Here is a 27,707-nt window from a genome sequence, read left to right on the forward strand (position 1 = left end):
TCTTTCACCAGGTTTCTCTTCGTCTCACCCGAATAAAGTTTCCCATCTCCGAAAATCTCTATATGGACTTCGCCAATCGCCTAGAAATTGGTTCGCCAAGCTAGTTGCCGCTCTTCGCCATTACGGTTTTCTTCAATCTCATGCTGACCATACATTATTTACTTATCGTAATGGTAATATTTCTCTTTCACTCCTTGTCTATGTGGATGACATAATTGTGGCAGGAAACAATACCCACGCGTGCAAGGTCTTTAAAACTTATCTGAACGATTGTTTTAAACTCAAAGACCTTGGACCCCTAAAGTACTTCCTTGGCATTGAAGCAGCACGGAATTCTTCTGGCCTTTTCTTATGCCAACGAAAGTATACACTTGATATTTTGAAAAAAGCGGGTCTCACAGGCGCAAAACCGGCTATTACACCAATGGAGCAAAATCACAAACTCTCTAGCGCCACAGGACGTATTATTCGCGAACCGGATCATTATCGCTGTTTAGTTGGCCGTCTTGTCTATCTCTCTATCACTCGCCCCGATATTTGTTATGCCGTACACATACTGACTCAGTTTTTGCAAGAACTTCGACAAGAACATTTAGATGTTGTATATCGTGTTCTCCGCTATTTGAAAGGTTCTCCGGGGCAGGGCTTTCTCCTTAGGTCCGATAGCTCTCTTCAGTTATACGCATTTTGTGATGCTGATTGGGCCGCTTGCCCCAAGACTCGTCGCTCTCTCACGGCGTACTACGTGCAGCTTGGGACATCTCCCATATCTTGGAAAACGAAGAAGTAACCAACTGTTGCCCGTTCATCCGCTGAGGCAGAATATCGAGCTATGGCTCTGACCACTTGTGAGCTTACTTGGCTCAAATCTTTTTTGGCCTCTCTTGGTGTGTTTCATACACAGCCCATGCGTCTTTTTTGCGATAATCAAGCCGCTTTACACATTGCTTCGAACCCAGTCTTCCATGAGCGCACCAAACACATTGAGGTAGATTGTCACTATGTTCGGAAACAATTGCTTGCTGGTTCAATTGCGACGCCGTATCTTCCATCGTCTCAGCAACCCGCTGATATCCTCACTAAAGCGCTTGGTCATCAACAATTTCAAATCTTACTATGCAAGTTAGGAGTCAGTAATCCTTACTCTCCAACTTGAGGGGGAGTATTGATGTAAATAATATTAATTTGGTAGATCAAATCCCACATATCTCGTGATTTTGTATCTATAGAAAGTCTTGTAATGGGATCAATTGTAAAGGCATTATTTTACCTATATATTAGTCTGCTACTCAATGAATATACGCATCTTTCCACCCAATAATTATATTCTTAATATTATCACTTAATTTTGTAGTGCAAAAGTGATTCGACAATAGCCTCCTTGTGTCATCGACACTGATCTTTGCGTCTTTGGGAATCAGCGGCAGTTGACGGAATATGTTCCTTGTAATGAATAGTACAATAATAAACAGTACAAATACACCACAATCCTTTGAATCATGTGTGTCTATGGGAATGATAAAGATCTTGATTATACAAAACACAACTACTCCAACAAAACAATATGACTAAAAGTGACAACAAGGTATTAAGTCCAATAAGTTCGGTATGAATATAATCGACTACAATTATAATTCGGAATGTACAAACGTGTTCAATAACCTTAATTTACTATACTACTAACAGATTGGACTCGAACAGACATGAATAGGACTATGATTGACTACACCAGAATTGGGACCGCAGATGAATCTTAATAATTTTATGTGACTATACAATACCAACCAAGTATCAAACTTCGACATTAACATTAACACGTCAATAACCCAATAGCTATGCAAAATAAATTGTCTAAAAGAACGAAAAACCTGCGTTTAGGGTTTCTATGTCGTAGTTCTTTTTTGATCTTCGGCTGCAAAACAGTCGATTTTGTTGGGGGTTTATGGTGTACGGGCGAAGGGAAAACAAACTGCACTGAATGTAAGCCGTAGTTCTTACGTTTTGCAGCGGATTTCTTTGTCATTCTATAATTGTATGTGTAAAAAAAAAACGTGAGATTACAGTGATGGTCTGAACATAACTATTGTTGTTGATGGGTGTGTTGTTGTGGAGGAAGATGACTACTCCGTTATGTTGGTGTCGTATCGGAACGCCGGCGACTGCTCTGGGAAGATTTGGATAGTGATTTTTTGTGGGATAGGCGTGAATCTCTGGGAAGTTTTGGTAACCGGCGGGATGCAGGGATTTGTTTTTCAATTGTTTTAGTATCCGAGTTTGAATGCAGTGGTAGTTTTGGAATTGCAAGTGATAGGTGTATCTCAGAATTTTAGAAGTGGACCTAAAATCAAACCGAACATTTCCAGTCACACCTCTACAGTGCATTATTAAGTAAAGGTTCGCACATCGTGGTTTGATTTTATTAATTATTACTATTCATTTTTCGAACTGAACACTAAATCAACAGAACCCTGAAACATGGTCCGATTATTAATGAAGTACAAAGATAGTCGATTTCTCTCTCTCTCAACATACAGAAGAAATACAAGAAAACTTAGACAAGCCTCATCAATAGATAGCTCCTCCCTCTATATCAGAGCAGTAACATTAAAAAATTTAAATTTGGCAAAAAACCTAATCAATGATGGTGGTAACTCTCTCTGTCTCTCTACCTTAAGCCACCGGAAGTTCACCACAATCGCTTATGACAACCCTCATTCTAGGGCGATCGCCTCTGTCTGTTTCTTGCGACTCAATCAACCTCACAATATCCAATCCCTCCAAAACTTGTCCAAAAACGACGTGCCTCTGGTCCAGCCATGGTGTCTGTAATTCATAAGCATTAAAACAATATTTCAAAACCAGTTTTTCTCTCCAACAATCTTGATTATGCAATCAAGTTTTTTTTTTCTGCCACCAACGTGTTTTAGTGTCTTTTGGATAAGCTTAGTTACAAACAATCATTTAGTTTAGGATAGAGAAGAGAAAGAGAACTCAAAGGAGTTCTATTTGTCGTTTCCCATGTTCTAATGGCACAATCTCACATTTGATCATGGTAAACCTCAGAATAACACCGTAATAAAGTATAAAAACTTCAAGAAAAACAACAAAATATTTACACATAGCTTTGACTTCACAAAGTTAGATGATATTTAACACATTTTGGACGACTTCTTGAAAGATCGAATATATATATTAAAAAAAAAGGTAGAAAAGGGAATTGGAGAGAAAGAAACACAATCATTCTTATTAAAACTTCAGCAGAATATCAAATAAAAGGAGTGCTCACAATTGGCACTATTTCTACTGCAGCCTAGTAAGGGGAAAAAGTTTGAACTCTCTGTTAGAGGCACTAAAAGACATTGAACTTCAGCACAATTTCATTTTAACAAGTTTTCAGAATTGACAGGGATCGGAAAGAGTTCAAGCTTTCTCAGTAGAGTTTAATTCATTGTGCTTAAATTGTTCAAAAAAAAATTGAAAGATTTAAGAACATTGCGTTTGGTTTACTTCTTTCTCTACTGATAAAGTAGAGGCTTGAACCTTCCATTTTAAAGTAAAACCAGAAACAGTGTACGCTTTGACAGAATGGTTAGATTTTTGGTTTGAGAACAAGAACCAGCAGCATAGATGCTTAACATTTCCTGCACATGTTCCTTATAATTTTGAATGCTCTAAATAAATTAACTTCAGACTGTTGCATACCTTAACGGTACAGATGAAAAATTGGCTTCCATTGGTATTAGGGCCAGCATTTGCCATGCTAACAATTCCAGGTCCGGTGTGAACCACTACAGATAGAGAAGGTATTCTCTTATTATTCAACAATAGTACTAACAAAATATTCAGTTAGCATATTGACAAAAATAAAAGAAAAAACTCACGCTGGAAGTTTTCATCTTTGAATGTACGACCATAAATGCTTTTACCACCCGTGCCCTGAGAAGACAGATAATGAAGCAGTTAATGATAGAACAATCCAGAAACTTAACAACAAGATTCATATGAAAGCACGGCAAAAATGACAACTGATGATGGTGACATGCTCTGGGAGGAGACATCGGATTCAGAGTTAGTTCATTTGAATCCGGCCTTTCCCTTACAAAGTTCCAAAGCTAGAAATCTAGAATTGTGACAAGTGCACAAAAGACATTCAAAGTTTACACAGCAAATTGGCAATGCTTGTCATCATATTGCAATCGTTATAACATTAAAGGTGTTTGTAACATTTTTTACATGCTGTATAAACTCAATTCAGAAATTGAAGTGTCAGAAGGAAAAGAATATAGCCATGAACAATGTTTTTCAGGACACATCTTTCAACAAACAAAAAGAGGCAAGCGTGGACCTAATTTTAGAGAATAATTTACATGCTGTATAACCTCAATTCAGAACGAGCAAGCTCTTATAAAGATAACCATTTTGTGTTCACCATGAAGTTGCAAAAGTATATATAGCAAACATCAGCAGCAATATTAGCAGACAATCATGCATGTAATGAACCAACCAAAATATTGAATACGAATGCTTTGCTAAAATTAACAGCATACATTTCCTTTGTCGAAATCTCCTCCTTGAATCATGAAATCCTTAATAACACGGTGGAAAGAGGAACCTTTGTAGCCGAATCCCTTCTCCCCTGTTCAATCAAATATTCATGAAAATCACGTTAAAAAATGTAAATGGATGGCAAAATGTCGACTGTGTAGAGTTGGTATATATACCTGTGCATAGAGCGCGGAAGTTTTCTGCAGTTTGTGGCACATCATCACCATACAATCCAATTACAATTCTGCCAGCAAGCTTTCCCACTGGGTTTCCAATGCTTATATCAAAATAAACTTTGTTCGTCACTTTCGATTGCAATGTAGCTTCCTGAGTAAAGAACAAAACGTTTGTTTCAAAAAAAACTCCAATTAAATTAAAGTTGGCTGAGAAAATTGGAGGTTATAAAGGTAAGTAAAAAGATTTAAGAGCTCATGAAACATGATTTTTCCATTACCTATCACGGTCTATAAAAACCATGTGAATACTGAAATAAATAATTCCTTTCTAGTAATAAATACGAAAAGGAGGTTTTGTACTTAAAATGGATAAAAATCCATGGATTCACCCAGCAACTTTATCCTTCAAAGTCTTGAAACAGAGTGCATTAAAGCTCTAATAACAAATTAACAACAGCACCCGAGCATAGTCACTGATATATACAACAGTATACGTATATTTGCAGTAATAATTCTAATTTTCAAGTTTCTCCATATTAAAAACAGATTTTACTAAAGAGTAAACAAACACCATTAATATAAATATACAACTATGAAAATTAATCCATGAACCGACAAGTTCAGAAAGTAAGCGTTTATTCCAAATCCCAAACATTTGAACAGTAAAATTAGGGGAAAACAAAAAAAGGATAAAAAAAAAACTGGTAAATATAGGAATTAAATAAAAATTAAAGGGATAGACCTCAGCCATGGCCCGAACTGAAAAGGGGATAGAGCTCGTTCTGCTCGCCAAACGCGAAGACGACAGGCGGAACGAACCACCAGAGAAAGAGTTAGACGACGAAAACGAAGAAATTGCAGATTTGCGAAGATTCACAGGCGCGAAGGAACAAACAGGACTCGCAGCTTTCGCGCGTGGCGCTGAAATTGAGCTCATATTCGACTGAAAGAGAGAAATGAAAGCAGACATTCAACGAGAAAGTAAAAAAGTGAAATGCGAATTCGTAGCTGATTAGTAACGAGAAATAAATGGAAACACAATTAAAAAAAATTAGGGTTTGGGGTGGGTGGAGTTACCAGAGATGCATAGGAAACCGCCATTGCCGGTGATTTTCTCTCTCTAGGTCACTGTGTACAGAGAGGGGGTTTCTGTGTGTTGTGTGGAGAAGAGAGGATAATGTGTGTTAAGAGTGGGAGGGGGTTTACAATGCTGCTGAGTGCTGAGGGGAGTGGCGGAGATGACGATATATCAAATGACCGCAAGGGTATTTGATCTTTTGATAATGACAAATCAATCCTCTCAATTTCGAATATTAAATTTAATTTTAGGGCAAACAAGAAATTTGGTAAATAAATAAATAACTGTGGATAAAAAATCTCAATTTACCACCGTATTTTAATTTCAAAATTAATCAAGGGTTTTGCTATTAAAAATTGCATTTTTTTCAAGTTATGGTACGAAATAATTTATCTATACAGAAATCTTTTAACTTTTTACAAATTACAAATTCTCTCAACCTTCAAATAAACAGATCTTTTTAGATTGTGATTTCTTTTTCGACATAATCAGTTAGAACACAACAATTATCAATATGGCTACTATCGATCCCGATAATGAAGTAAAAAATTGCGTTTTCGTCTGATAATCCACGATTTTTATGCATATCGTGTAGGATGACACCGAAATTGGCATTTCATTTAGTGTTCTCCTACATAAAATGAATAATTTCTCCCTTATTTTGTGCAAGACTCCACGAAATGGTATATATTATTTCATGTTTTTCTACACGAAATAAAGGAGAAACTCATTTATTGTTTATTTCGTATATTTATGTACGAAATCAAGCATCTCATTTTGTGTAGTCTTGCACGAAATTCCTAGTATTGCCTCTTTTTTTTTGCAAGTATCAAACTAGTTTATCTTTCTTTAAGCTGCAACTAGAAGGAGACGACTTGTATTTTGATCCCGTTGTTTTGGAGCGACACGAATATGACTCACTCCTTTCAAGTTGATATTGTGTTCGATACTAGAGAAGAATTAATCAAGTGGGCGAAAGCAACTGCAGTTAGTCATTCTCACCGTTTGATTTGTCAGCCTTGAAGGAAGAATACATAGTATTTGACGTGTGAAAAAAACGGACATGGCATTCAAACGAATATCGATGTGGAAGATGCTAGAAACACTCGAACAAAAAAATGTGGTTGTTCATTCAAATTAATTGGCAAAAAATCAAGGTTTGATGAATTATGGCGGTTGACTGTCAACGATGCAAGCATTCTCATCCTCCGGCGTTGTTTCCTTATGGACATGGTACGACTAGTTGTATAACTCCTTAACATAAAGCGAGAATTAAATAATTGGGAAATTGTCACGTGAAGCCCATGTTAATCATGGAGAGATTGAGGAAGGATGATCCGACGATACAAACCTCCATGAAGCATGTTTACAATAAGTTGGCCAAGATTAAATCAAAGAAAATGGAGGGGATGACTGTTATTCAGTTTCTGATGCATAACTTTCAACAAGGTGGATATCGATATCGGCATCGCGTCGATAGTGAAACGAGTAACACAATGACAAATGTTATGTTTGCATGCTCCGAAGCGCTACGCTACGGCTTTTCTCGTATGTTATATGATGGGCTGCACATAGAAAAATAATAAGTAAGTAAGCTTCTATGATTGTTTAAATTTTAATTGTAGTATTATAATTTATTGTTTAAATGTATAAAATTGTTTCATGTAGGATGTAATGCCTATTTTGGAAATAATTGGGATTACTCTAGTTAGCAACAATTTCACGATTATTTTTCATTTATGTCGCATGAAGATGCAGACACCTATGAGTGGACATTGAATTGTTTGAGAGAGTTGTTAGATGGTGTTGAACCTGATACGATCCTGACAGATCAGGAGTTGACTCTTTTGAAAGCACTGCCAAAGGTCTTTCCCGTTTCGTATTACATGTTGTTTACATATAAACAGAAATGTTTAGGCAAATGCGATGAAATGTATGGGAGGCAACAAAGACCAAGGTCTTATATTTCAACGTGAGTGTGAGCTAAGATGGGAAAATCAGAAACCGAAGAAGAGTATATGTACAATTACGATGAAATTGTTGGACGTATGCAGGATATATACCCCAGACTGATACAATAATTGAATGATACGTTGTTGATATACAATGAGAAGTTTGTTCGAACCTATACTCGCAATGTGTATCATTTTGGCAACACGAGCGCCAACAGGTATTACATGTTGCAGTTATTTAAACGATAAAATATATTCTATAAAAGTAATATAAATATTATAATTTGATTGTTGTTGTAAACGGAGAAGATGAAGAGTGCTCATTCTTTAGCAAAGGGTTGGTTAAATTCTTCGCTCGGAGGTGTTGATAATGTGCCAGGCAAACTTCGAGACCAAGTTCAAACCCAAATTAGTCAATTGAAGTGTGATTCGCCTTATCATCCAAGATAAGGAAGCATACTGCAGCGCAGTCGTGCTTTCAGGGTTTGATTTGTTACTTCACGAATCTGTCATTGGAAAAATTGGATCAAGAGATGAAGTCCCCGGGGTACAAGATCCAAGTAGTTGCACCCGCTATCTTTAGAATACTCATTGGCTTCCTTGTGTGTGCCAAATTGTGCAGAAAATGAATGATAATGATACGTTCATCATTTCAGACTTACATCCGTTTTGGAATATCATGGCAGTTGAACCTTCGGAGCTATCTGAATATCAAACGAACCGTGAGGCAGTTGTGGATAAACAAATTGATGACCTGAATTATGAGTTGAAGAAAATGAATTACATGAGCAAGATAAATGTTGTGGCCTCATTGCGTGGCATCGTTCATTAGTTAACGACTCATCATTCCGAGTCATCATTTGTTAAGACCAAAGGACGAACAAAGAATAACTCGACAAAGAGAGGCCCTTACGGATGACAGTATCATATTGATTCGGTGACAATTAAGTCGTCTTGTGGTTCTAAGGGTCACAAAACCTCCTTCCAGCAAAGATTGATAAAACCACTGATGGAACACTTCAATCGAAGATGAAAATTCGTTGTTCTCGTATTCCTATACACAAGAATATGATACCCCTCCAATATTTGCACATGAATGAATCGACTTCTATTCTTTCGTGCCCAGGGACGGAACCACCTTGTGACTTGATGGGGCCCCCGCCTCTGCGGGAAAAAAAATTGGTAATTTTTTTAATGCTTTTTTATTTTATAATATTAATTCTCTGTTAATTTTATCCAATATCCCCACACAAAAAAAAAAAAAAAAAAAAAAAAAAAAAAAAAAAAATTAGCCTTCCCTACCAGTAGGGTTTGGGTCCGCCCTTGTTCGTGCCTAAATTTATGGTCCGTCTTATTCAAGATTATGTCAACGTGATGGTGGATGAAAATTGTGGGTACTGGTGCATTGCTCAAGCCATGTACATGAATCAAGAAAGATGGCCTCAAGTTAAAAGGGAGTTGCTTATTGATTTATACGAGCATGCTGATACGTACACGTCGATTTTTGGCAGTATTGCATATGTTGAGGTGATATGCAAGAGCGACTGACCCTCATATCCTTGTCCACAAGCATATTGGATGGGCGTGAATAAAATGGGCTTGGCCATTTCTACCAAATACAATGCATTGGTGGTACTTTTGACCCAAGTGGAGAGTATGACTTACCTTCCTCTGTTTGACAATGGCCAATTATCATGTATGATTGTTGTGACATTGCACCACAGTCATTTCATGCTTGTTAATTTAGTCGTCTTTAGTCGCAAATAGTCCTCTACCACCTATATGTCTGGCATGGGTACATCATAGAGCTAAAAATCTTAGGACTACACGTGTACGAACAATTAAAGTATGATCGGTAGTTTATAAAATATTATTTATTGTAATTTGTATTTGTATTTGAATTTTGGTTCAATTTGTATTAGTACTTGAGTTTAAGAATATTTATTTGAATTTATTGTCATTAAACTCTCTTGTATTTATTTGACTGTTAACAAATAAGTTGGTTAAATAATAATAAAAAAAATAGTGATTTCGTGCAGTATTACATGAAACATAAGCCTTCATTTTCGTGTACTACTGCACGAAACGAAAGAAATCATCAAAGCCCCCATTTTCGTTCTTCGTGCTCTGTATTGATGATAAACACATAGATTTCGTGCATTCATAGACGAATTTAGTCACTGCATTTTGTGCACTATATCACGAAAGTTGTGAGATTTTTGTGAGAGTTGAGATTTTCTTATTGGAAAATTACAAATGAAATAAATCGCACTGCAAGCCAATAAAAAACGTTCTATGAATAGCTTTTCAAATTAATCAAACATAAAAGTTCAATAAGTGTAATTTACATTCACCTCCTCAAACTATGACAATTTAGCATTCAAATCCTAGATATTAAATTTTTGACATTCACATCCCATAGACTATGGCCATTGGTAGCTACACCCCAAACATTTGAAAATGTTGGCATCAATCTCCACTATAGTATGATAATTTAACAATCATATATTTGATTGAATAGAATTTACTACTCTAAACAAGACAACTTGATATCCCCGTAAGTTATAACTTCTAAACAAGAAGTTTAATTATAGAGGAAAATATAAATCGTCAATCGAAACTTAGTTCGAAGCTAATATCACAACGAGAGGAAGAATGCTTATGTCGAAAATAATGCTATTAGTAGAGGAAGAAAAGTTAGCTTGAAACTAATGTCATTAAGAGAGGAAGAATATTTAGCGCAAAGCTAATGTCATACAGAGAGGAAAAGTGCATTACCCGCCCAAAATCGATTAGAAGACCAAAACCCACTCCCAACCGTTTCAGTTTTGAATCCAAATCCTACCTAATACGGACCCATTGTCATCCCTATTTTAAAAGGTTCCGCATCTCATTTCCGATTAATTTCTTAGATATAATTCTATTTTATGTTATATATGTGATCAACCTCACTAAAATTGTTTGGATAAATATGCTATAAATCGTATTAGATTTAAAAAAACTAAATTGAACTTTTTCCCAAAAAAACAATAGAAATTTTGTATATTTCAAAAAAAATCACTATATACCCGAAAATTATAAATATGATAAGAATTTCAAAGAATTTCAACACTCTAAAATATTTCTAGGGATTCCCAAATTTTGAATGGGTTTTTAGATTCCGATTATTTGGATTGAAATTGAAACATTTTCTGCTTCGGCAATAGAATCCGAAATTTTCCAGAAAGGGGCTCTTTTCGATCCGTTCCGTTCAATTTCCACACCAATCATATTTAACCAATGTTAATGGTGGTAAATTTTAGGGGCAATTTGGTATAGGTCCCTCTATATTATAATTTATGTGTGTAAATCCAAGTCAAAATTTAATGTTTTAATAAAATAATAATATTTATTATGGCAAAAATACCCTAAATTAAATCAAATCAAATCCCCAAAAATCTCTCTATCAAAACAAATTCCCAAACATCTCTCTTCCAAATATTAACACTAAAACAAATAAATTAATTCATAACAAAAATATAAAATTTATTTTACAAACTCGGTCATACTCTAAAAACATCATCGCAGCCCACCACCGCCTATGATCCGGGAACTGCGACGTCTATGACTCCGCGAACTGCAAATAGCAAACTGAAAATTACATTTTATATTTATTGAATTGCAAATACCAAAATACCTATGATTTCGCCAAATGCAAACAACAAACTGAAAAAACAAAATTCATAATTTGTATTACTAATTACAAACAAAAAATTACCTATGACTTCGTCAAATGCAAACAGCAAACTGAAGAAAAACATTCAACAAAACTTGCATTATTGAATTGCAAGCAATAAACTACCTATGACTTGGCCAAATGCAAATAGCAAACTGAAAAAAAAAATAAAAAAAAAAATCAGCATCATTAAAAACATCAACCAAAAAATTGTTTATAGAACAATTTGCAAACAACAAAAACATTAAACAAAATGTTTGTAAAATGTAACTTAAGACATACCTTGCAAATTGTAAACCAGAGGAATCGAATCTCAACATCAAACGCAATTCTTCAAACAACAAACGAAATTAAACCAACTGCAAACGGAAATTGCTAACAACAAACGATGGGAAGTTCTACATACGGAAAACACAATGCGAATTTGGCTAGGATTTTGAATTTCTGATTTTTTTTTTGGGAGGGGATGTTTGTCGTCCTCTTTAATTCTTTCACAAAGAAATCCTCTCATAATCTAAAAAGATCCTTTTTTTTTCATCTCTATAATATTTCTTTATTAAAAAAAAAAAAAAAAAAAAAGGAGAGAGAGAGAGAGTAGAGATGCAGAAGGAGAGAGAGATGAGGAATTATATAGGGGAAAGTAACGTGAGATTGGAGAGAAAGGATATATAAGATTTGTTTTCTTATTAATTGAGGGTGTTATGGTCTATATACTAATTATTTTAATTTATTTATATTAATTTATTGGATCAAAGGACATATGTCTATATTCATCTAACAAATATGATCTCTAGCCATATAAGTACAAAATAAGGGGTGTCTAGCAAATTTCCCCAAAATTTTAATTACTAGTTCATAGTATAAGGGTTGTAAATACAAAATTCCGAATGTAAAGGGGTACGTTTTATAAATCGCCGAAACTTGAGGGGAACTTTTAGAATATAGAAAAGTTCACGAGCCGATTGAGATCGGTGGCGAAATTTGATTGATCCAAAAAAAAAAAGAGACTTTATTTATGAGGGAATAAACAAACAAATAATGGCAGCAGTGAAACTGAACTCGCTGCAGCCTCTGGCAATTCACATTTCCTCAAATATTTCTGGGCTTAACGGATTCAAAGGGAAATCGAATTCAAACCCTAGATTACAACAACGGTGCACCGCTCAAATGTCAACCGGAAATCGACCCGACCCGCCCAAAGTCATCGACTCGCATTTACACGTATGGGCTTCCCCTCAACAGGTAAAATCTCATTGTGTGTGTGTGTGTGTGTTTTTTTTTTTTTTCCTCCATGAAATTGTAAAGAATGCTCATTTTTTTATATTTTACTGGATGTTGAAGGCTGCAAAGGAGTACCCGTATTTTCCGGGTCAGGAGCCCACTTTACCGGGTCATGTTGATTTCTTGCTTGAGGTATGTGTACTATTTCCAGTTTTTGGTAGGGTTTTTTTTTTTTTTTTTTTTTTTTTGTTTTCTGCAATTAGCTCTGTTTGCATTTTCTGGTTCATTTTGTTAGTTATTTGATATTATAATATGATGCAGTGCATGAGAGAGGGTGGTGTAGATGGAGCCCTTATAGTGCAGCCCATCAATCATAAGTTTGATCATTCTTATGTAACAAGGTCACTTTCTCCGAATACGCTTCTTTAATTTCTCTAGTTTCCGTTTTACGAGGCAAAAGTGTCGTTTTTTATCCAATGCACTTGAAATCTCATGTAAATATCACTAGGCAAAAAAATATTGCCGTTTGTATTATGATCATTAATAGTGGGATTCGAACTCTGGACCTTTTCATTTGGTCCGGCTCTGATACCATGTTGAATGACCATCTCAATCAAAAGCTTAAAATGTTAGTGAAATGTATCATTTAATATTAATATCTCCAATAAATTATTTCAGATTTGTCAAAAAAAAATCACCAGAAATATACTCATTAAACCGGAAATTTGACTGTTCGTTGTCGATATCAATAGTTGTGTAAATTGACTTGCACGAGATGAATGTACTATAAACAGTGTCTTGAAGAAATACCCTTCGAAGTTTCTTGGTTGTTGCCTTGCGAATCCGGCTGAAGATGGGACAGGCATCAAACACCTTCAAAATCTCGTTTCCAAGGTTTTAAAGAATCTCAACATATCTTACATTTTATTAATTTTTTTTTTTTTTTTGAGTTTTGTTAAAATCACACGACGTTAAATTACGTTGTTACAGGATGGATATCGTGCTGTGCGCTTCAATCCATACTTGTGGCCGTCTGGTCAATTGGTATCAATTCATTTGTCATAGAAACGAACATTTAAAGAGAAGATATACTTAATATTTCAAGTATGGACAATTTTAATTGTTCTGTTTTTATTCATTTATCTATTATTATTATTTGTTTTTTTTTTTTGCAGATGACAAATGAAGTGGGGAAGGCCATGTTTGCGAAAGCTGGAGAGCTTGGTGTACCAGTTGGTTTCATGTGCATGAAGGTCGTACGATTTTAAAATATAGAATTACAAAATGTTCGTTTTATTACAAGATGCTAAAAATGGAGGAATTCTTGTTTTCTAGGGTCTTGATCTGCATTTATCGGAAATCGAACAACTCTGCACGGAGTTTCCTTCTACAGTTGTTATACTTGATCATTTGGGTTTCTGTAAACCCCCAACGTAAGCTGCCGATCGGTAAAATTTAGTAATTTTAGTAAATTTACACGTACACATGTATTTATTATTTCAGATTTACAGAAATTACGAAGAAGAAAAAATATTCTCAAAGCTGCTGCACCTATCTAGATTTCCACAGGTAAATAAATATTTGCCGGACATATATATTAATTCGTAAAAAAATTCTCTTAATACAATACATATCTTATGAATGAAAATCGAGACAGGTATATGTAAAACTAAGTGCCCTATTCAGAGTTTCGAGAAATCCATATCCGTATGAAGATTTGTCCGACGTTTTATCAAAAATTGTTTCTAGCTACGGTGCTAACCGTGTCATGTGGGGAAGGTACTCAACGTTTTATTCTCTTCTATTTGAACACGAGTAAATCTTCGATGAAGGAACAAATAATTAATAACATGCTGGAAATCTTATGCAGTGATTTTCCGTATGTGGTTCCTGAGTGTGGCTATAAAGAAGCAAAAGAAGCAGTGGTTAAACTAATCGAACAAGTGGAGTTATCATCTTCGGAGAAGGAATGGATAATGGGTCGAACCGTTTATCAAATCTTCAACAGTCGATGGTCTTCTTCGTAAATATCCATCCCTCACCATATTATGGCTCCCATTCCGTATCATTAGTAACCACGGAAGCTGAAGAGAATTCGGAGTTGTGAAATGAACTATTGCTTCGAATCCCACTTTTGTACGGTGTTTTTTTTTAGTAACAAACATAGCCTTCATATGGCCAAGAGGGGGGGCCATGGCCCCTCTTAACTTTTCTCAAATTCCTATTATTTTATAAAGAAATATAAAAAATTCTTGTATCCAACTAGATGTAGCAACATCCAATGACTGAAACGAATCAAACAACTTCAAATAAAGTGTAAAACATAATTAGTATTACATTTTATTCATTTTATTGTCATTTCTAATATTCAAAAAAAAAAAGTTATGTTCACCTATTCTAGACTGGCTTCTAAAGTGCCAAGCTACAAATTCAACTAACCCTACAAACTCACAAATGGGACTGCAACACGATGCCCGAAAAAAATACATGTGAAAATATAAAAATTAACCTCTAATTAAGCAAAAAAAAAAAGAAAAAATGTACAAAACCCAACCCACCCTGTACAGTGATTGCTGAACAATACAACTGCATTTCCTTTTCTATAATTAATCTTCAATGCGCTGAATTTCGCCCATCATTATTCGATTGCTAGTAACTTTGAAGCCAAGAAGAGCAGGATCAATCTGCCTACCTTTTTTACCCTTCTTTTTGTTGTTCCGAGCAGCAGCCAACATTCCATCCGAAGACAAATCTGCCGACGCATTACCAGTTGTTTCTTGTGATGATGACGATGCTGCCTTTTTGGTATTATTGCTTTTAAGCATGTCACTGAATGATGTCTCCAATACATCAGCATCATTACACGACGATGTTCTTCTAAACTGCGCAGCGTCTCTTCTTCCGGTTGTTTCCATGTTTCCGGCATTATTACCTCCCTGTTCTCTCCTCACCCCTACGGATGAGAAAAAATCTATCGAATAAGTAAAAAGGCATTAGCTGCCAAATTGATTTAGTAGAATAAAGATCTTACCTTCAGAAGGTAGAGTATTTGAAAGATTTTTCCCCCTAGCAACTGGATCAGCAGTCAGTTCAGACAACCCTTCTTGAGAAGATGCAGCTCGTGAAACAGGTGGACGCCTCAGCAACACGTTTTCTGGTCCTTTTGAACTTGAAGATCGCAACCTTTAATTCGAGTAAGAAATTAATAAAAACGTAGGATAACGAAAAACAGACGAACAAGAAATTATCCACACACAAGCATAGTTATGATAATCACCACATTTAGAGAAAGAGTTGATATCTAGCAGAGAGCCCAAGTACGATATACTTTTTAAATAGAAAAGACGAGTGAAATAGATTTGATATGTCATGGTACTACTAGATTTCCAATCTATTTACAAATCCATCATAACCACACTTCAAGAAATCAGGAACGTTGTTTTAGCTGCTTTACAGATATTCAACAAGTTGGTCAGTAAATGATTCAATTTGATGCTAGTATACTTCCAAACAGATGACTACATTAATTATAATATCAATAAATGCTAATTATAGGAGCAGAGCCAAACAAAATTAGCCAAGATTTGTTACCTATCCTTAGAAGCATCCTCCAATAGAGAATCGCCTGATCCAATCTTCTCATTGTGAAAAACTGATCATTATCCAGAGCATGTTAGTCATTGAAAAATCAAAGTCAAAGAAAAGAAAAATAAACGAGGAAAGTAAAAACATTACCAGCAGATCCAGACTTATTCCTGCTAAGGACAGTGACCGGCATCTCCCCTCTTTCAACAGACACCATGCCAGCTACGCCTTCTTGGGCCTCTGAAATTATTCCCTGAATGTTACCTTCATTTATGAGCACTCTTTTGTTTTCTTCCACATTAGACAGAGTTAGTTTTTTGGCTGCCTTATTTTTCATGCTAGAATTATCAGGGATTACCTGAGAGTTCTCATCAATGTCCGAAACAAATGGCTTGCCATCAACTAATGGTCCAGCATTAGATCTATAAGGGAATCCACCAATTTCCATAACATTGGTTATCCCCTCAGAGAGTCGATTCTGAGGTGGTGGTACACCAGAATCAGAACCATAAGACCCAACATTGAATGAGTTGTTGAAACCCGACTCTTGATCCGAAAGCCCACCAAATGGATGGTTCGGAATCATGTTTGTCCCAGAATAATGACCTGACGGTGGCCTTCTCTCATGAGGTGTTCCATTAGTTACATCAAACTGTTCGTTCGATTGTTGGCCAGATTTCTGATGCAGCAGTTCCATCAGCAAACGCTTTGAACTGTCGTCATGTGCTCCAGCCGACATCCACAAACTAGGATCTTCGGTATTCCTCTTGGCTTCCAATTCCCTTCTCTGCCTCTCATTGTGAAGATGTAGCTGTTGAATCCTAGACTCCATCCAGTCATTTGATAACTGACTATTATTCTCAGGCAAATGACCTTCCACTGAGTCCAAGCGTGAACCATGGAACTGATTCGGAATTAAAGGGTGGGAATGAACACCAGATGAAAAACCACCACCAACTTGACCACCATGGTGCATCCGTGCAATCTGCTCCTGCATTTCTAAACCTTGTGCACGGGCCATGGAATTCACATCACGATTTACCCCAGCGCCACCACCAGGCAACGACATTGAGCGCTCAAAGGGCAACATACCAGGGTCATAATGACCAAGTTGTTGAAGTCTATCTTGTACTGAAAGATTGCGATCGAGGTGGCGGAGATGGTCCTCCAAAGGCGGTTTTTGTTGCGAATAAAAATCCATAGGGCCGAATCCAGCAGAAATAGCTCTATGAGAAGCGGGATTTCTGTGGAAGTGACTAGCTTCGTCATGCGGCCAACCAGGATTCAGTTGCCTTTCTTCTTCCATCTCCAATCGCTGCCTCAGCCCCAACTGCCTACCATGCAGCTGATCTTGCTGAAGAATCTGTTGTTCAAGGGGGTGGATTTGTCCATGCCTTCCACGGGATAAGAGTTCTAGTAAATCATTTTGATGCGCTTGATGAGGCATTTGACCATATTTTGCTTGAACCAACTGCTCGAGAGATGGGTCAGAATGCCTCGAAGGAAATTGGGAACGTTGTTGCAGATCATTTAGGATTTGTTGCTTCAGTATGACCTGTTCAAGAGCAGCGTTCGATCTAAGAGCGTCAATACGTGACTGTCCACGACCAGACTCGCGCATTTGGCTCTGCAAAAGCTGCTCAAGAAGGATCTGCCTGGCCTGAGACTGCTGCTGTTGCTCTTTCAACATTTGCTGTTGATGGAATTGCTGTTGCTGTTCTATCTGCTGCTGCTGTTGTTGAATTTGCAGTTGCCTCTGCTGCTGCATCTGGAGCGCCAAAATGTGTTCCACATCTTGCCCCGTTTGATTGGCTAGCTGTTTGTGGTGCATCAATTTTGAACTTGGACCCGCATGTAGTATCGCTTCATTCAAGTGCGTATTATGAGGTGACATCATGTTATGTGCCTGAATATGCTGCTGCTGCTGAAGTTGCTGAGGCAGCTTATCTACTAAATCAAAATGGTTAAAGTCTTGGTCCATTCTTGAAGAATGGCGGGCATCCATGCCATCTCGATACAAGTTGGATTCGGAAAGTGAGTTGCTTCCATAAACATCATTCCATGTCTCAGGAGCATGAGTTTGATCAGCCATTGCACCAAAAGAGGCATGCCTTCCAGATAGAGGGTTCACAAGTTTCTCTTGTGCAACTCCACCAAACGGAAGTGTCTGATCATTCCTACCATATGTACTTTCAAGCTCAGACCACAATAAACCAAGAGGATGCAACTTACCATCTTTCTGATTAGGGACACCAAACTCAGTCATTTCATTAGTCATGTAAGACTGGGTGCCAGTATTTGTAGAGGGTTCACCATATCCTCTGGGAATCTTCCCCATAGCAGAACCACCACTTCCAGGTCTCCCAGGAAACACGATTTCTGTTCGAAAAGAGAGAGACAAGTAACAGAATTAGACATAAACGTAACTTTTAAATGGTAAAAATCATTGAGCAATGGTAACTAGAAGCAAACCTTCGTCTTGGGCACCAAAATCACGGAAATCTTCTCCTTGAGAGTACATGTGTTGTGACATATTACGTTGATGTTCAGATGCTTTTGACTGAACATTATGTGCAGAGAGAGAATCAAAATCAGACAAGTGCCAGCCTGAGCGCTCAGCTGCATTAGAGGGCATAGATTGAGGAACAGGAACACCAGATTGTAAGCTTGGTTCTGATATACCCTCCATTGCAATTGATTTTTCTAGATTGGAATTTAAATCAGTTCCACTATCATATTCATGTCGAAATTTCAAGTGAGGCATAACATCTCCCAATTCATGAAAGGGTGACTCGTCAGGAGCATCTTCTAAGCGGACAGGTAGATCAGTCCCGAAAAACCCTTGATCAAACCATGATATGATGTCCACTCCAAGAAACGGTCCCTGGATTTCCCCTTGAGGATCCTGATAGAACAAACTCATTTCCTCTGCAGGAATTCGTCTGTCTAACTGATATTCATTGCCTCTGCTTTCAATCTCATGATGCCGGCCTTCCCAATACTGCCCTGATGTTGGCATGGCAAAAAGGGAGTTTGACTCATCAGGAAGTTTGCTTGTAACAACAAATGATGGGGCAGTTTTCACGCTGCCAAACTGGTTAACAGCAGAATCTGCAACATTCAGTTTAAAGGCATCAAACTGTGCACCCTTTAGAGCTTGTAAACTACCAATTTCCAGTTCTCTTCCATTCATCGCATCGGAAACTTCATACTTTCCTTCACGGTCAGCATTTCTTTCTGAAGCCGGAGTAAAAAAATCCCTTTAGTTGTTAAAATTGAAAACTCTTTCTAAATAACATTTGAAAGAAAAGTATATTTCTGCCATTTAAGAAACCTGTATTTAGTATATTATTGTAGAAGATGCTGTCAGCACTAGCTTCATGAAAATCCACTGAAGCTTTCTGAAGGTCATTTGGTATCTCCTTGGTGAAATCAGCAGAGAGGGAAGCCTGTCTTCCATTTGTGGATTCAAGGTCTCCCACATCTAGAAAGAAAGACAAAGAAAGGGTAGTAATATAACCAGCATAATATAATAGGAGGTAGTAGAAAACTAAGAGAAAGATAACATTAGTGGCTCTTTCTAAAGAGTGATTACCTGAAATATTATCCATGGATCTACCCTTCTTAAATGAACTGTATGAGGCTTCACTACTCATCAGTTTACCCTTCCATATATCATTTAGAGTGGCCTGTAAGCAATAAGGAGATCAGTTTATACAATAATACGGTAGTCAGTTTACGTTTCTAAGACATCAATCTAAGAGCAGAGGCCACATTCATGTGTAATAGCAAGCAAAACTTATACAAAAAAGTGGTAGTCAGTTTGATAAACTCACTTCCTGCTCAGCATCAGGAACAACAAAAGCTAAAGGTTCAACAACATCTAACTGAGTTATCGGGGGAACTTCCTCCAAATTGTCGGGCATGTGAGCCAAGGATGAATCCAGCTTTTGCTTACGGTATATGTCAAGTAGTTTGCCTCTCGGGTAAACAAACCTCTCAACGGAGAGGCTTGGTTTTCCAAGAGTATCTCCGCTTTTGTCATATTGAGCAGCACCAATTGGACCTGGACCTGCAGATGGAGGTCTTACAGCTGAAACACTGGATCTGCCACGCCCTACAGTAAAGCCCACATTGGAGCCCTCAGCCCGTCCCCTTTCGGGCCCAAATCCTGGAGCAGCACGATAAGAAACAGGGCCACCTGGATTTGCCTCCATCCTGTGCCTAGGCCTCCACTTATCACGAGTATCTGAATCACGTTCAGCAACAGAACGGCTATTCGAAACAACAGATTGGCTTTCACCAAGTGACTCTTCCTTCTCAACATCTGTCCTCTTCTCCACCCGAGCATCCTTCTCTTTGTCATCAGGACCCCACCTTACAGACCATTTGCTATCGCGCCTTGTTTCATGCCCAGAATTGCGATTACTTGCATCAAGCCACCTGTCAGCAGCAGGTAAGGATCTATTGTCAGTTGTTTCTCTGACTGGAGCATTGTCAACCCGTCTTTCCGTCTTCCTGCGGTCCCTTCGACCAAGCAGTCCAGTTTCCCTTTCTTCTTCACGCCAGCGGCGACCATTATCAGGTTCTGAAGCAACCCTTTTCCAATCTTTTTTCTCTTCAGCTGCATCTCCACGCCATACCTCCTTCTGATTCAAATCAGCAGAGCTACCAAGAGACAGAGAACTTGGCCCACGGGTATCCTGCTTAAGAGGGATATCTTAGGTGATAAATAATAAGCCTAAGCAAAATAAATAGGAACGAAGGAAATGGTAAAATCTGAATGGAGGAGGGGGACACACTATCTGTTTTCTAACTCAGTATAATTACTCCATAGTAAGGGTGACATGATGCACGAGAAAACTCACACTACCAATGACAACTGTCCCCACAATATGATGCTGCTGCTATTAAAGATTAAAGATACGTGAAACAGTTTCTCATAACATGAATCAAATTTTGAGGAACGACATGCACATAAGTAACATATTAATGCTTCTTCACAATGTTGACGAACTCCAGCTGTGCTGCAATTATCAATCTTCAACAAAGATTTTTCCATGATTTTCACTCTGTAAGTGTCGATATATCTACAGTATATCTAACAATAAACTTAAAGTCCATAAAAGCGGAGATTATCCTTGAGTTATGATGATATCAAAATCAGTTAAAATGCTTGTTGGATGCAATTTACCATTTTTGGTTCATTTGGCTTGGTATACAGCCACTGCGGAGACAATGGGATGCTCTCAGACACTGCTCCATCTGCAGAAAAATACAAACGAGAGCAAGGCAAGTATATAAGATACATAATATGTGCGACAAAATGCACCATAACTACAACAGTGGTTGGGAAAAACCTAGTTACCTTTGGATTCATCCAGTAAACCCACCAACCCCTTGTCCTCATCATTTCCCATGGAAGCTTGAAACCAAAAAAGAAAAAATAAATCAACTTTTAAAAGTAAAAATAAATTAAAAAAAAAAAAAGTATTCCCATTAAGGGTATGTAAGGCAGACCAAACTGAAAACTCAACAAGGCTTCAAGTGATGGACTCATCACAAAACTACTTCATAGATTCAGTTGAACTTCAAATTGTAGTTCAATTAAAAGTTGTATCGAAAAAAAAAATATCAAGTCCATCGGATTCCCAGAAATAAGAAATTAAAAAAAAAAAACTGCAACCACAAAAGACCAAATAAATCAATCTATAGAATTCAAATCCATGAACAAAAACTAAATCTGAAGCGTAAAACCTGATTAGAAACCCTAGGTCACAAATTGAAAGCAACATCTCAAAGGCAGATCAATCGATATATGCAAGTTCAAAAATTAAGCATAAGACGGCCAAATCCAAACCAAGTAACCTAAATCAGGAACAGGAAAAAAAGAAAATCGACACTGAATCAAGGAACAGCAATTTACCTTTCGGAATCCACGATTGATCGGACGGCTTAGATGTGATGAGATCCTCCGGGAGATCTAGCTTGCTTTCCGCCATTAGGTTAAATCGGTATCACAGAGAAAATCAGCAACCAATCACAAACCTCAACCGAAACACACACAGAAAAAAGCACAAGAATAAAAGTACGCCGCCGAGAACGAGAACGAGAGAGAGAGAGAGGAGGAGAGAGAAGTGATTCAATACGAGAATTGCAGAGTGAACCAGATTTCGAAAGCGAATTGGGAGATGTATACAGATATGTTTGAATATAGATAGAGCGAGAATTAGGGTTTGCGAGAGCAATCGAGAGATGCAGAGAGAGAAAATATGCAAGGAAGGAGAAAACAGAGGGTGAGGGTTTGGGTGGTCAGAACAGCCAAATCAAATAATCGTGAATTGTTATTTATTTTTTTTCGGGGGAATTTATGGAAATTATGAAATGACCCCCATATAATAGTTATTTCTGATAAAGACCCTTGACCCTGGTCAATTTTTTCTAGTCCACACCTATTACAGAAATTCGGAGTTTATGCAAATTGGCATATAGTCGAGTCGGTCCATTGGTAATTTGTAGATGTACAATCGGTTAAAGGTCAATTTTGCTGCTCATATTTCATTCAGTGTTTAATTTAAATTGTTTATCAAAATTATAAAATAATAATAATAATAATAATAATAATAATAATAATAATAATAATAATAATAATAATAATAATAATAATAATAATAATAATAATAATAATAATAAAGTGTATTTATGTGTATAGATGACTATCTATTTGGGTTCCTTCGACCCTACACCCGGTGAAAACACCGGGTGGGTCTTCTGCTGCCACGTGTTCTTTTTTTTATTTTTCTAAAACCCATAAAGGTAAACCCTAGCGGGGAATCTATTATAAAATACAAAGAAGAGACACGTGGCAGCAGAAGACCCACCCGGTGTTTTTCACCGGGTGTAGGGTCGAACAAATCATCTATTTGGGTGATTGAACTATTCGTTATATTTGACATAATGTAGCAACTACAAAATCATCATTTGGAACTTCGAGATCATGGTTATTGAATCGGAAAATATCGGCGTATCGTTTTCCTCCGTGTATCGTATTGTATCGTATCGTACGATATTTAATCAACTATTAAAAATAATATATATATATATATATATATATATATATATATATATATATATATATATATATATATATATCTACATAATAAAAATACTAAAAAAATGTAAAATTTAATCAAACTACTCATTCCTAATTTCTTAAAAAAAATAATTTATCATAAAATATATCATAAATAGGACATACGTCATAACTGCTCATAAAAATAACATCAACAAAGTTCAATTTGTGATCTCTAATTTGTAAAAAAACTAATATATCACTCATAATCTTCAAGATCAATGTAACTTAAATTTTTTGCATCCACCAATTTCAAACGAGAGTCTACATCCTCATGTTCATCAATCTCTTCAACTTCATCAACTCCAACTTTGGTCTTTTTCTATTTTCTCTTATCAATATAAAACTTGGCGTGTAAGTTTCTTGGATCTAATATGTGTAAAAAAAACATTAAATAATATTAAATTTCGTTTTCAGACCCTGAAAATGTGAATATTTCGTTTTCTTCTTTTCTTTTTCTTTTTTTTTTTAATTTTTTAAATTTTAAATTTTTTTTAATATTTTGACTAATATCGTACATATCGTATCGTATCGTGATATGGCGATACGATACGATATCTCGCGATATTTAACGATATTTATGCATAACCGATACATATTATGAGTTGTATCGTTTTGATTGGGACCGTATCGTCTCGCGATATATATCACGGTATCTCGCGAGTTTAACTACTATGCTCGAGATAAGGTGAAAAAGGAAACGACTTCAAAAGAAACCAATAAATGTAAAACAAAATTAATTAAATTGTATATCATAAGGACAGTATATTATTTTTCGATATTGGTGATATTTAATCAGGAATTATAAAATCTGAATGAAAATTACGATTAACACCTTCATTTTGCCTGTTAAAAAGGTGTGGTATAAATACTTTGAAAGATCTTTTAAGTTCTCCAACAGTTTATTTTTTGATTTTGTTTACCAAATACTTAGGAAGAATTTATAAGCATTTAAACATCTTATAAGTTGTTTTTAATAGCTAAGCTAAGAGCCCGTTTGGCTAAATTTATTTTAAACAACTAAAAAAACTCTTACGTGAGATAAGCTATTTTAAGAGCCGATAAACTGTTCGCCTTATTCTTAAAATTAATCTTTATAGTATTGGGAAAATGAACTTAATATAAGTTATTTTTACTCATTATAAAATCTTAAATAAAAAAGTGAGATACATATATTTTTTTATAAAAAGATCTTAAAAGCTCTATAGCAGCTTATTTTTTAAAATTTTAAAGTTTTTTAAAAAAATTACAAGACATTTAGGAAGAGGATTATAAGCTCTTAAACATCTTATAAGTTTTTTTTAGCAGCTTATAAGTTTAACCAAACACCCGTTTGATATAATATCTTGAAATTTTTAGCAAACATCGATTCAATTCTGATATTTGGTGAGAACAACATGAGAGTTTTAAAAATGTAAAACTAAAAAGTAATCATTGTCAACAGTTTTAGAGTGGAATTATTTTCTGTAATATGTTCGTGTTATTTTCTATAATATGTTCGTGTTATTTGATATTTGAGAATTATTTTAATATTGATTTAAAATTCATCTACTCCAACCATGGTTATCAAATTAATTATCTATTGAAAGTTTATGAATGGTTTTATTTGTAATTGCCACGTGTCAACTACTGATTGGATGTTTAGGATGTTACATTTTTTATAACTCAATTTCCAGCAAGTATTTTTACAACCCAAAAAGTGAATTATCAAAATGGAAACCTCATTTGATAACTCCATTGGAGTTAAAAATTTCTATTTTTAAGTATGTAAATTAGAGTTAAATGTTTGAAGGGGTTGTCTAGGGTCCGAGAGGGCTGTACTTCTCGGACAATAAGATATTTAATCTGATGCGTACAAAATGGTTAAATTTTAATCTCAGCCATTCATTAATTTGTACGACCTAGTACGACCTAGTACAATACCAAGAATTCGAAAATTAATGTACGAACCCAGCAAAAACACATCGTACACCATCGTACAAACATCGTACTTTTTATAAATTACTTAATTAGCCTTATAAACTTAAATTAATAAATTAAAATATCTATTAAAAATATTATAGTAATCATAATTAATTAACATCATATATCCAAAACAATGATTTAAAATATAAAAGTGTGTAATCAAACACAACATAATCACATTCAAATTACATCAATTTGCATCGTCAACGAAAATAGAACTTCTTGGGTTCTTAAACATTTCCCAAAAAAATCAAAATCCTCATCAACCCTAATTCACCGTACGCAATTCTTATCAAGTTCGTCCACCCCAAATCATAAGCACCTGTTCGATTTAATTCCATATTGGCACCGATTCAAGTGTCGTACTTCCGCCCTGTACTACTGCATCCCCCCATTTTCTTTCGAATTTAGAATTTTTTTTTTTAAATTAAGTGTTTTGTATATGATGTCGGACCAATATTTTGATTTTATCTCTGGTTTGTTATTTGAGTTGTAAATATATTATGTTTAGAAATATCATTTGATCCTTGAGTTTATGAACTTCATTTTGTTGAGTAACTCAACAAAATATGCAGACTAGGAAAGACTGGAAATGCTAAAGATGCTAAGGGGTAAGGTATGGTATTTTTTTGTGATTATCTAAACAAAAATGTGTGGGAATATTTTGTTTGTTAAAAAAACATTATTTAACAAGAAAATGTAATTGAATCAAACAGATGCCAATTTTGAAGCCAAATATTATATTTTTTCAAGTTTAAGGTGAAAACTTTTTTAAACGTTGTTCTGAAAATAGTCTGAACATGGACTAGTAAAATTCGATTATGTTTCTGTAATGCACTTAGGATTCGAAGTGCTCCGAGGTTTGCTGAAACAGAAAGGAGTAGGATCGAGAAGGTTGGTGGATAATGTCTGACTTTTGACCAGTTTGCCCTTAGAGCTCCCCTTGGCAGAACACACTTCTCATGAGAACCTCTCTCAAGGCTCGTCAAGTAGTGAAATACTTTGTGCGATATAAAAGAACTGAAGTGAAATACTTTGTGCGATATAAAAGAACAGAAGTTTGAGAGGCCTAGAGAAAGGAGGAACGACACCGGTATAAGGTTTGGGTATGATCATACGGTTGATTGTAGATTTTATTTTGTCAGTTCTAATAGTATGAATTTAGTTTTTCCTTGTTCTAATAGTATGAATTTAGTAAGCCTATAACTCAGAAGAACCGAGGCTGCACAATTGTATATATTTAGATAAGAATATATATTGAACACCAAATATTTTCAGAAATTTCGTAGAGAAAGTGGTTCTTTTTGGTCTAAACGTAACTGTGGCACTCATGGTTCTATTTCTCCATTCTTGCAGGTCACCTATAAAATGGAAAACTCCCTTGCAAAAAATGGCCGATTGAGCTTTCTTAATTCACAACTATAAAGGTTCCATTGTCTACGCCCATGCACAAGAGCATCACTGCACCAATCGTTAGTTGCTGAGATCTTTGGAAGCTAAAATGGATGAAGTCATTTTGGAACCTGATATCCTTAATGCCACTTTTTTCATTAGTGTTCCAGAAATTTTGGTTTCTTTGGCCTTGGGAGTTCAAACATTGTAGTTGGAATGATTTTATTCATGTTAATTTGTTACCTCTTCTATATTTTCGTATAGGGGTTTCCCTATTATAGACTCTTCTATTTCTTCTTAATGCCAAGCGACTTAACGTTAAGAGCTTGATAGTGATTAACAATTTGTCAATCTTGCAAAAAATGCAAATTGTAAGATCCGTCTTTTAAAAACCAAACAGAAGTGCTGGGAGTAAATATCGATAGAGGGAAAAAAAATGAACAACCACTTTCTCTGCATATAACATGTATGCACCGTCTCCTGCGGCTTGCGAAAATAAGGTTTCTTGATTTCATGCATGCGAACATCGGAATCAAGACCGGAGGAGGAGGGTCGGTGGAGGTTTTGATCCCGGAGAAGACGGTGATTCCGGCAAAGACAGAGCGGTTTCTGACCACTTGCTTCGATAGTCAGTCGAATATGCAGATTCGGTTGTTTCACGGTTCGAGGGTTCCTTTGGACACGAACAACAATAGTAAAATAACGGAGCGGAACTGGAGAATTCCAGTGGCCCCACAGGGCACCGCACGGGTGAAACTGCGGATCGAAATCGATTATCTCACTCTGTCTGTGTTTATTATGGACAACCTTGTTTTCGAGACTACTAATCTGTGTGGGGCTCCAAGGTGATTAAACAAATGTGTGAGAGTGAGAGAGATTGAGTGCATTTTTAACATTTGCAGAAGTTGTAATTGATTATGAAATCAGTAACTGATCATTTCATACA

At 36.1% G+C, this 27,707-nt stretch overlaps 3 protein-coding genes and 1 long non-coding RNA gene across 6 annotated transcripts; 2 read left to right on the plus strand and 2 right to left on the minus strand.

Annotated features, from left to right (window-relative positions):
* Positions 1-2,386: 2,386 nt before the first annotated feature.
* PNSL5 (cyclophilin 20-2) lies at positions 2,387-6,281 on the minus strand. 2 transcript variants are annotated; one of them, XM_012982001.2, is made up of 7 exons: positions 5,799-6,281; positions 5,464-5,664; positions 4,722-4,872; positions 4,548-4,636; positions 3,882-3,936; positions 3,703-3,788; positions 2,387-2,823 (listed from the first exon to the last, which is right to left on the minus strand). In XM_012982001.2, the coding sequence occupies exons 1-7, from the start codon at positions 5,820-5,822 to the stop codon at positions 2,671-2,673; spliced, it is 759 nt and encodes a 252-aa protein (XP_012837455.2). In that variant the 5' UTR covers positions 5,823-6,281; the 3' UTR covers positions 2,387-2,670. The 2 variants fall into 2 exon arrangements, with proteins under 2 accessions (XP_012837455.2, XP_088681156.1); XM_088825030.1 differs by lacking the exon at positions 5,799-6,281 and having other exon boundaries at positions 5,464-5,706.
* Positions 6,282-12,445: 6,164 nt separating this feature from the next.
* Positions 12,446-14,949, plus strand: LOC105958004 (catalytic/ hydrolase). Its single transcript, XM_012982005.2, has 10 exons — positions 12,446-12,708; positions 12,808-12,879; positions 13,009-13,088; positions 13,482-13,581; positions 13,678-13,731; positions 13,863-13,940; positions 14,023-14,120; positions 14,199-14,256; positions 14,345-14,466; positions 14,558-14,949. Exons 1-10 carry the CDS (start codon positions 12,505-12,507, stop codon positions 14,712-14,714), a joined length of 1,023 nt encoding a protein of 340 aa, XP_012837459.1. The 5' UTR covers positions 12,446-12,504; the 3' UTR covers positions 14,715-14,949.
* Positions 14,950-14,997: 48 nt separating this feature from the next.
* On the minus strand, positions 14,998-22,642 carry LOC105958003 (uncharacterized). 2 transcript variants are annotated; one of them, XM_012982004.2, is made up of 12 exons: positions 22,199-22,615; positions 21,641-21,697; positions 21,467-21,537; positions 20,109-20,975; positions 19,868-19,961; positions 19,607-19,756; positions 18,745-19,509; positions 16,631-18,651; positions 16,423-16,525; positions 16,279-16,339; positions 15,719-15,870; positions 14,998-15,640 (listed from the first exon to the last, which is right to left on the minus strand). In XM_012982004.2, the coding sequence occupies exons 1-12, from the start codon at positions 22,272-22,274 to the stop codon at positions 15,294-15,296; spliced, it is 4,764 nt and encodes a 1,587-aa protein (XP_012837458.1). In that variant the 5' UTR covers positions 22,275-22,615; the 3' UTR covers positions 14,998-15,293. The 2 variants fall into 2 exon arrangements, with proteins under 2 accessions (XP_012837458.1, XP_012837457.1); XM_012982003.2 differs by having other exon boundaries at positions 16,423-18,651; positions 22,199-22,642.
* A 2,874-nt stretch (positions 22,643-25,516) lies between these two features.
* LOC148766849 (uncharacterized) lies at positions 25,517-26,943 on the plus strand. Its single transcript, XR_016034356.1, has 3 exons — positions 25,517-25,985; positions 26,212-26,469; positions 26,726-26,943. It is a non-coding gene; the product is annotated as an uncharacterized LOC148766849 (long non-coding RNA).
* Positions 26,944-27,707: the final 764 nt, after the last annotated feature.

Source organism: Erythranthe guttata, chromosome 11 (assembly GCF_056151865.1).
Source record: "Erythranthe guttata isolate IM_541 chromosome 11, IM_541, whole genome shotgun sequence".
Lineage (NCBI taxonomy): Eukaryota > Viridiplantae > Streptophyta > Magnoliopsida > Lamiales > Phrymaceae > Erythranthe > Erythranthe guttata.

Coding starts and splice junctions, on each gene's coding strand:
- PNSL5 (XM_088825030.1), bottom strand. CDS start 5,691: ATGTCTGCTTTCATTTCTCTCTTTCAGTCGAATATGAGCTCAATTTCA. Junction 4,637..4,721: donor CTTCCGCGCTCTATGCACAG/GTATATATACCA, acceptor TTGATTGAACAG/GGGAGAAGGGATTCGGCTAC. Junction 2,824..3,702: donor TTTTCATCTGTACCGTTAAG/GTATGCAACAGT, acceptor TATGAATTACAG/ACACCATGGCTGGACCAGAG.
- LOC105958004 (XM_012982005.2), top strand. CDS start 12,505: ATGGCAGCAGTGAAACTGAACTCGCTGCAGCCTCTGGCAATTCACATT. Junction 12,880..13,008: donor ATGTTGATTTCTTGCTTGAG/GTATGTGTACTA, acceptor AATATGATGCAG/TGCATGAGAGAGGGTGGTGT. Junction 13,941..14,022: donor TTGGTTTCATGTGCATGAAG/GTCGTACGATTT, acceptor CTTGTTTTCTAG/GGTCTTGATCTGCATTTATC.
- LOC105958003 (XM_012982003.2), bottom strand. CDS start 22,274: ATGGCGGAAAGCAAGCTAGATCTCCCGGAGGATCTCATCACATCTAAG. Junction 21,698..22,198: donor TCAATCGTGGATTCCGAAAG/GTAAATTGCTGT, acceptor TTTGGTTTCAAG/CTTCCATGGGAAATGATGAG. Junction 18,652..18,744: donor TTTTGGTGCCCAAGACGAAG/GTTTGCTTCTAG, acceptor CTTTTCGAACAG/AAATCGTGTTTCCTGGGAGA.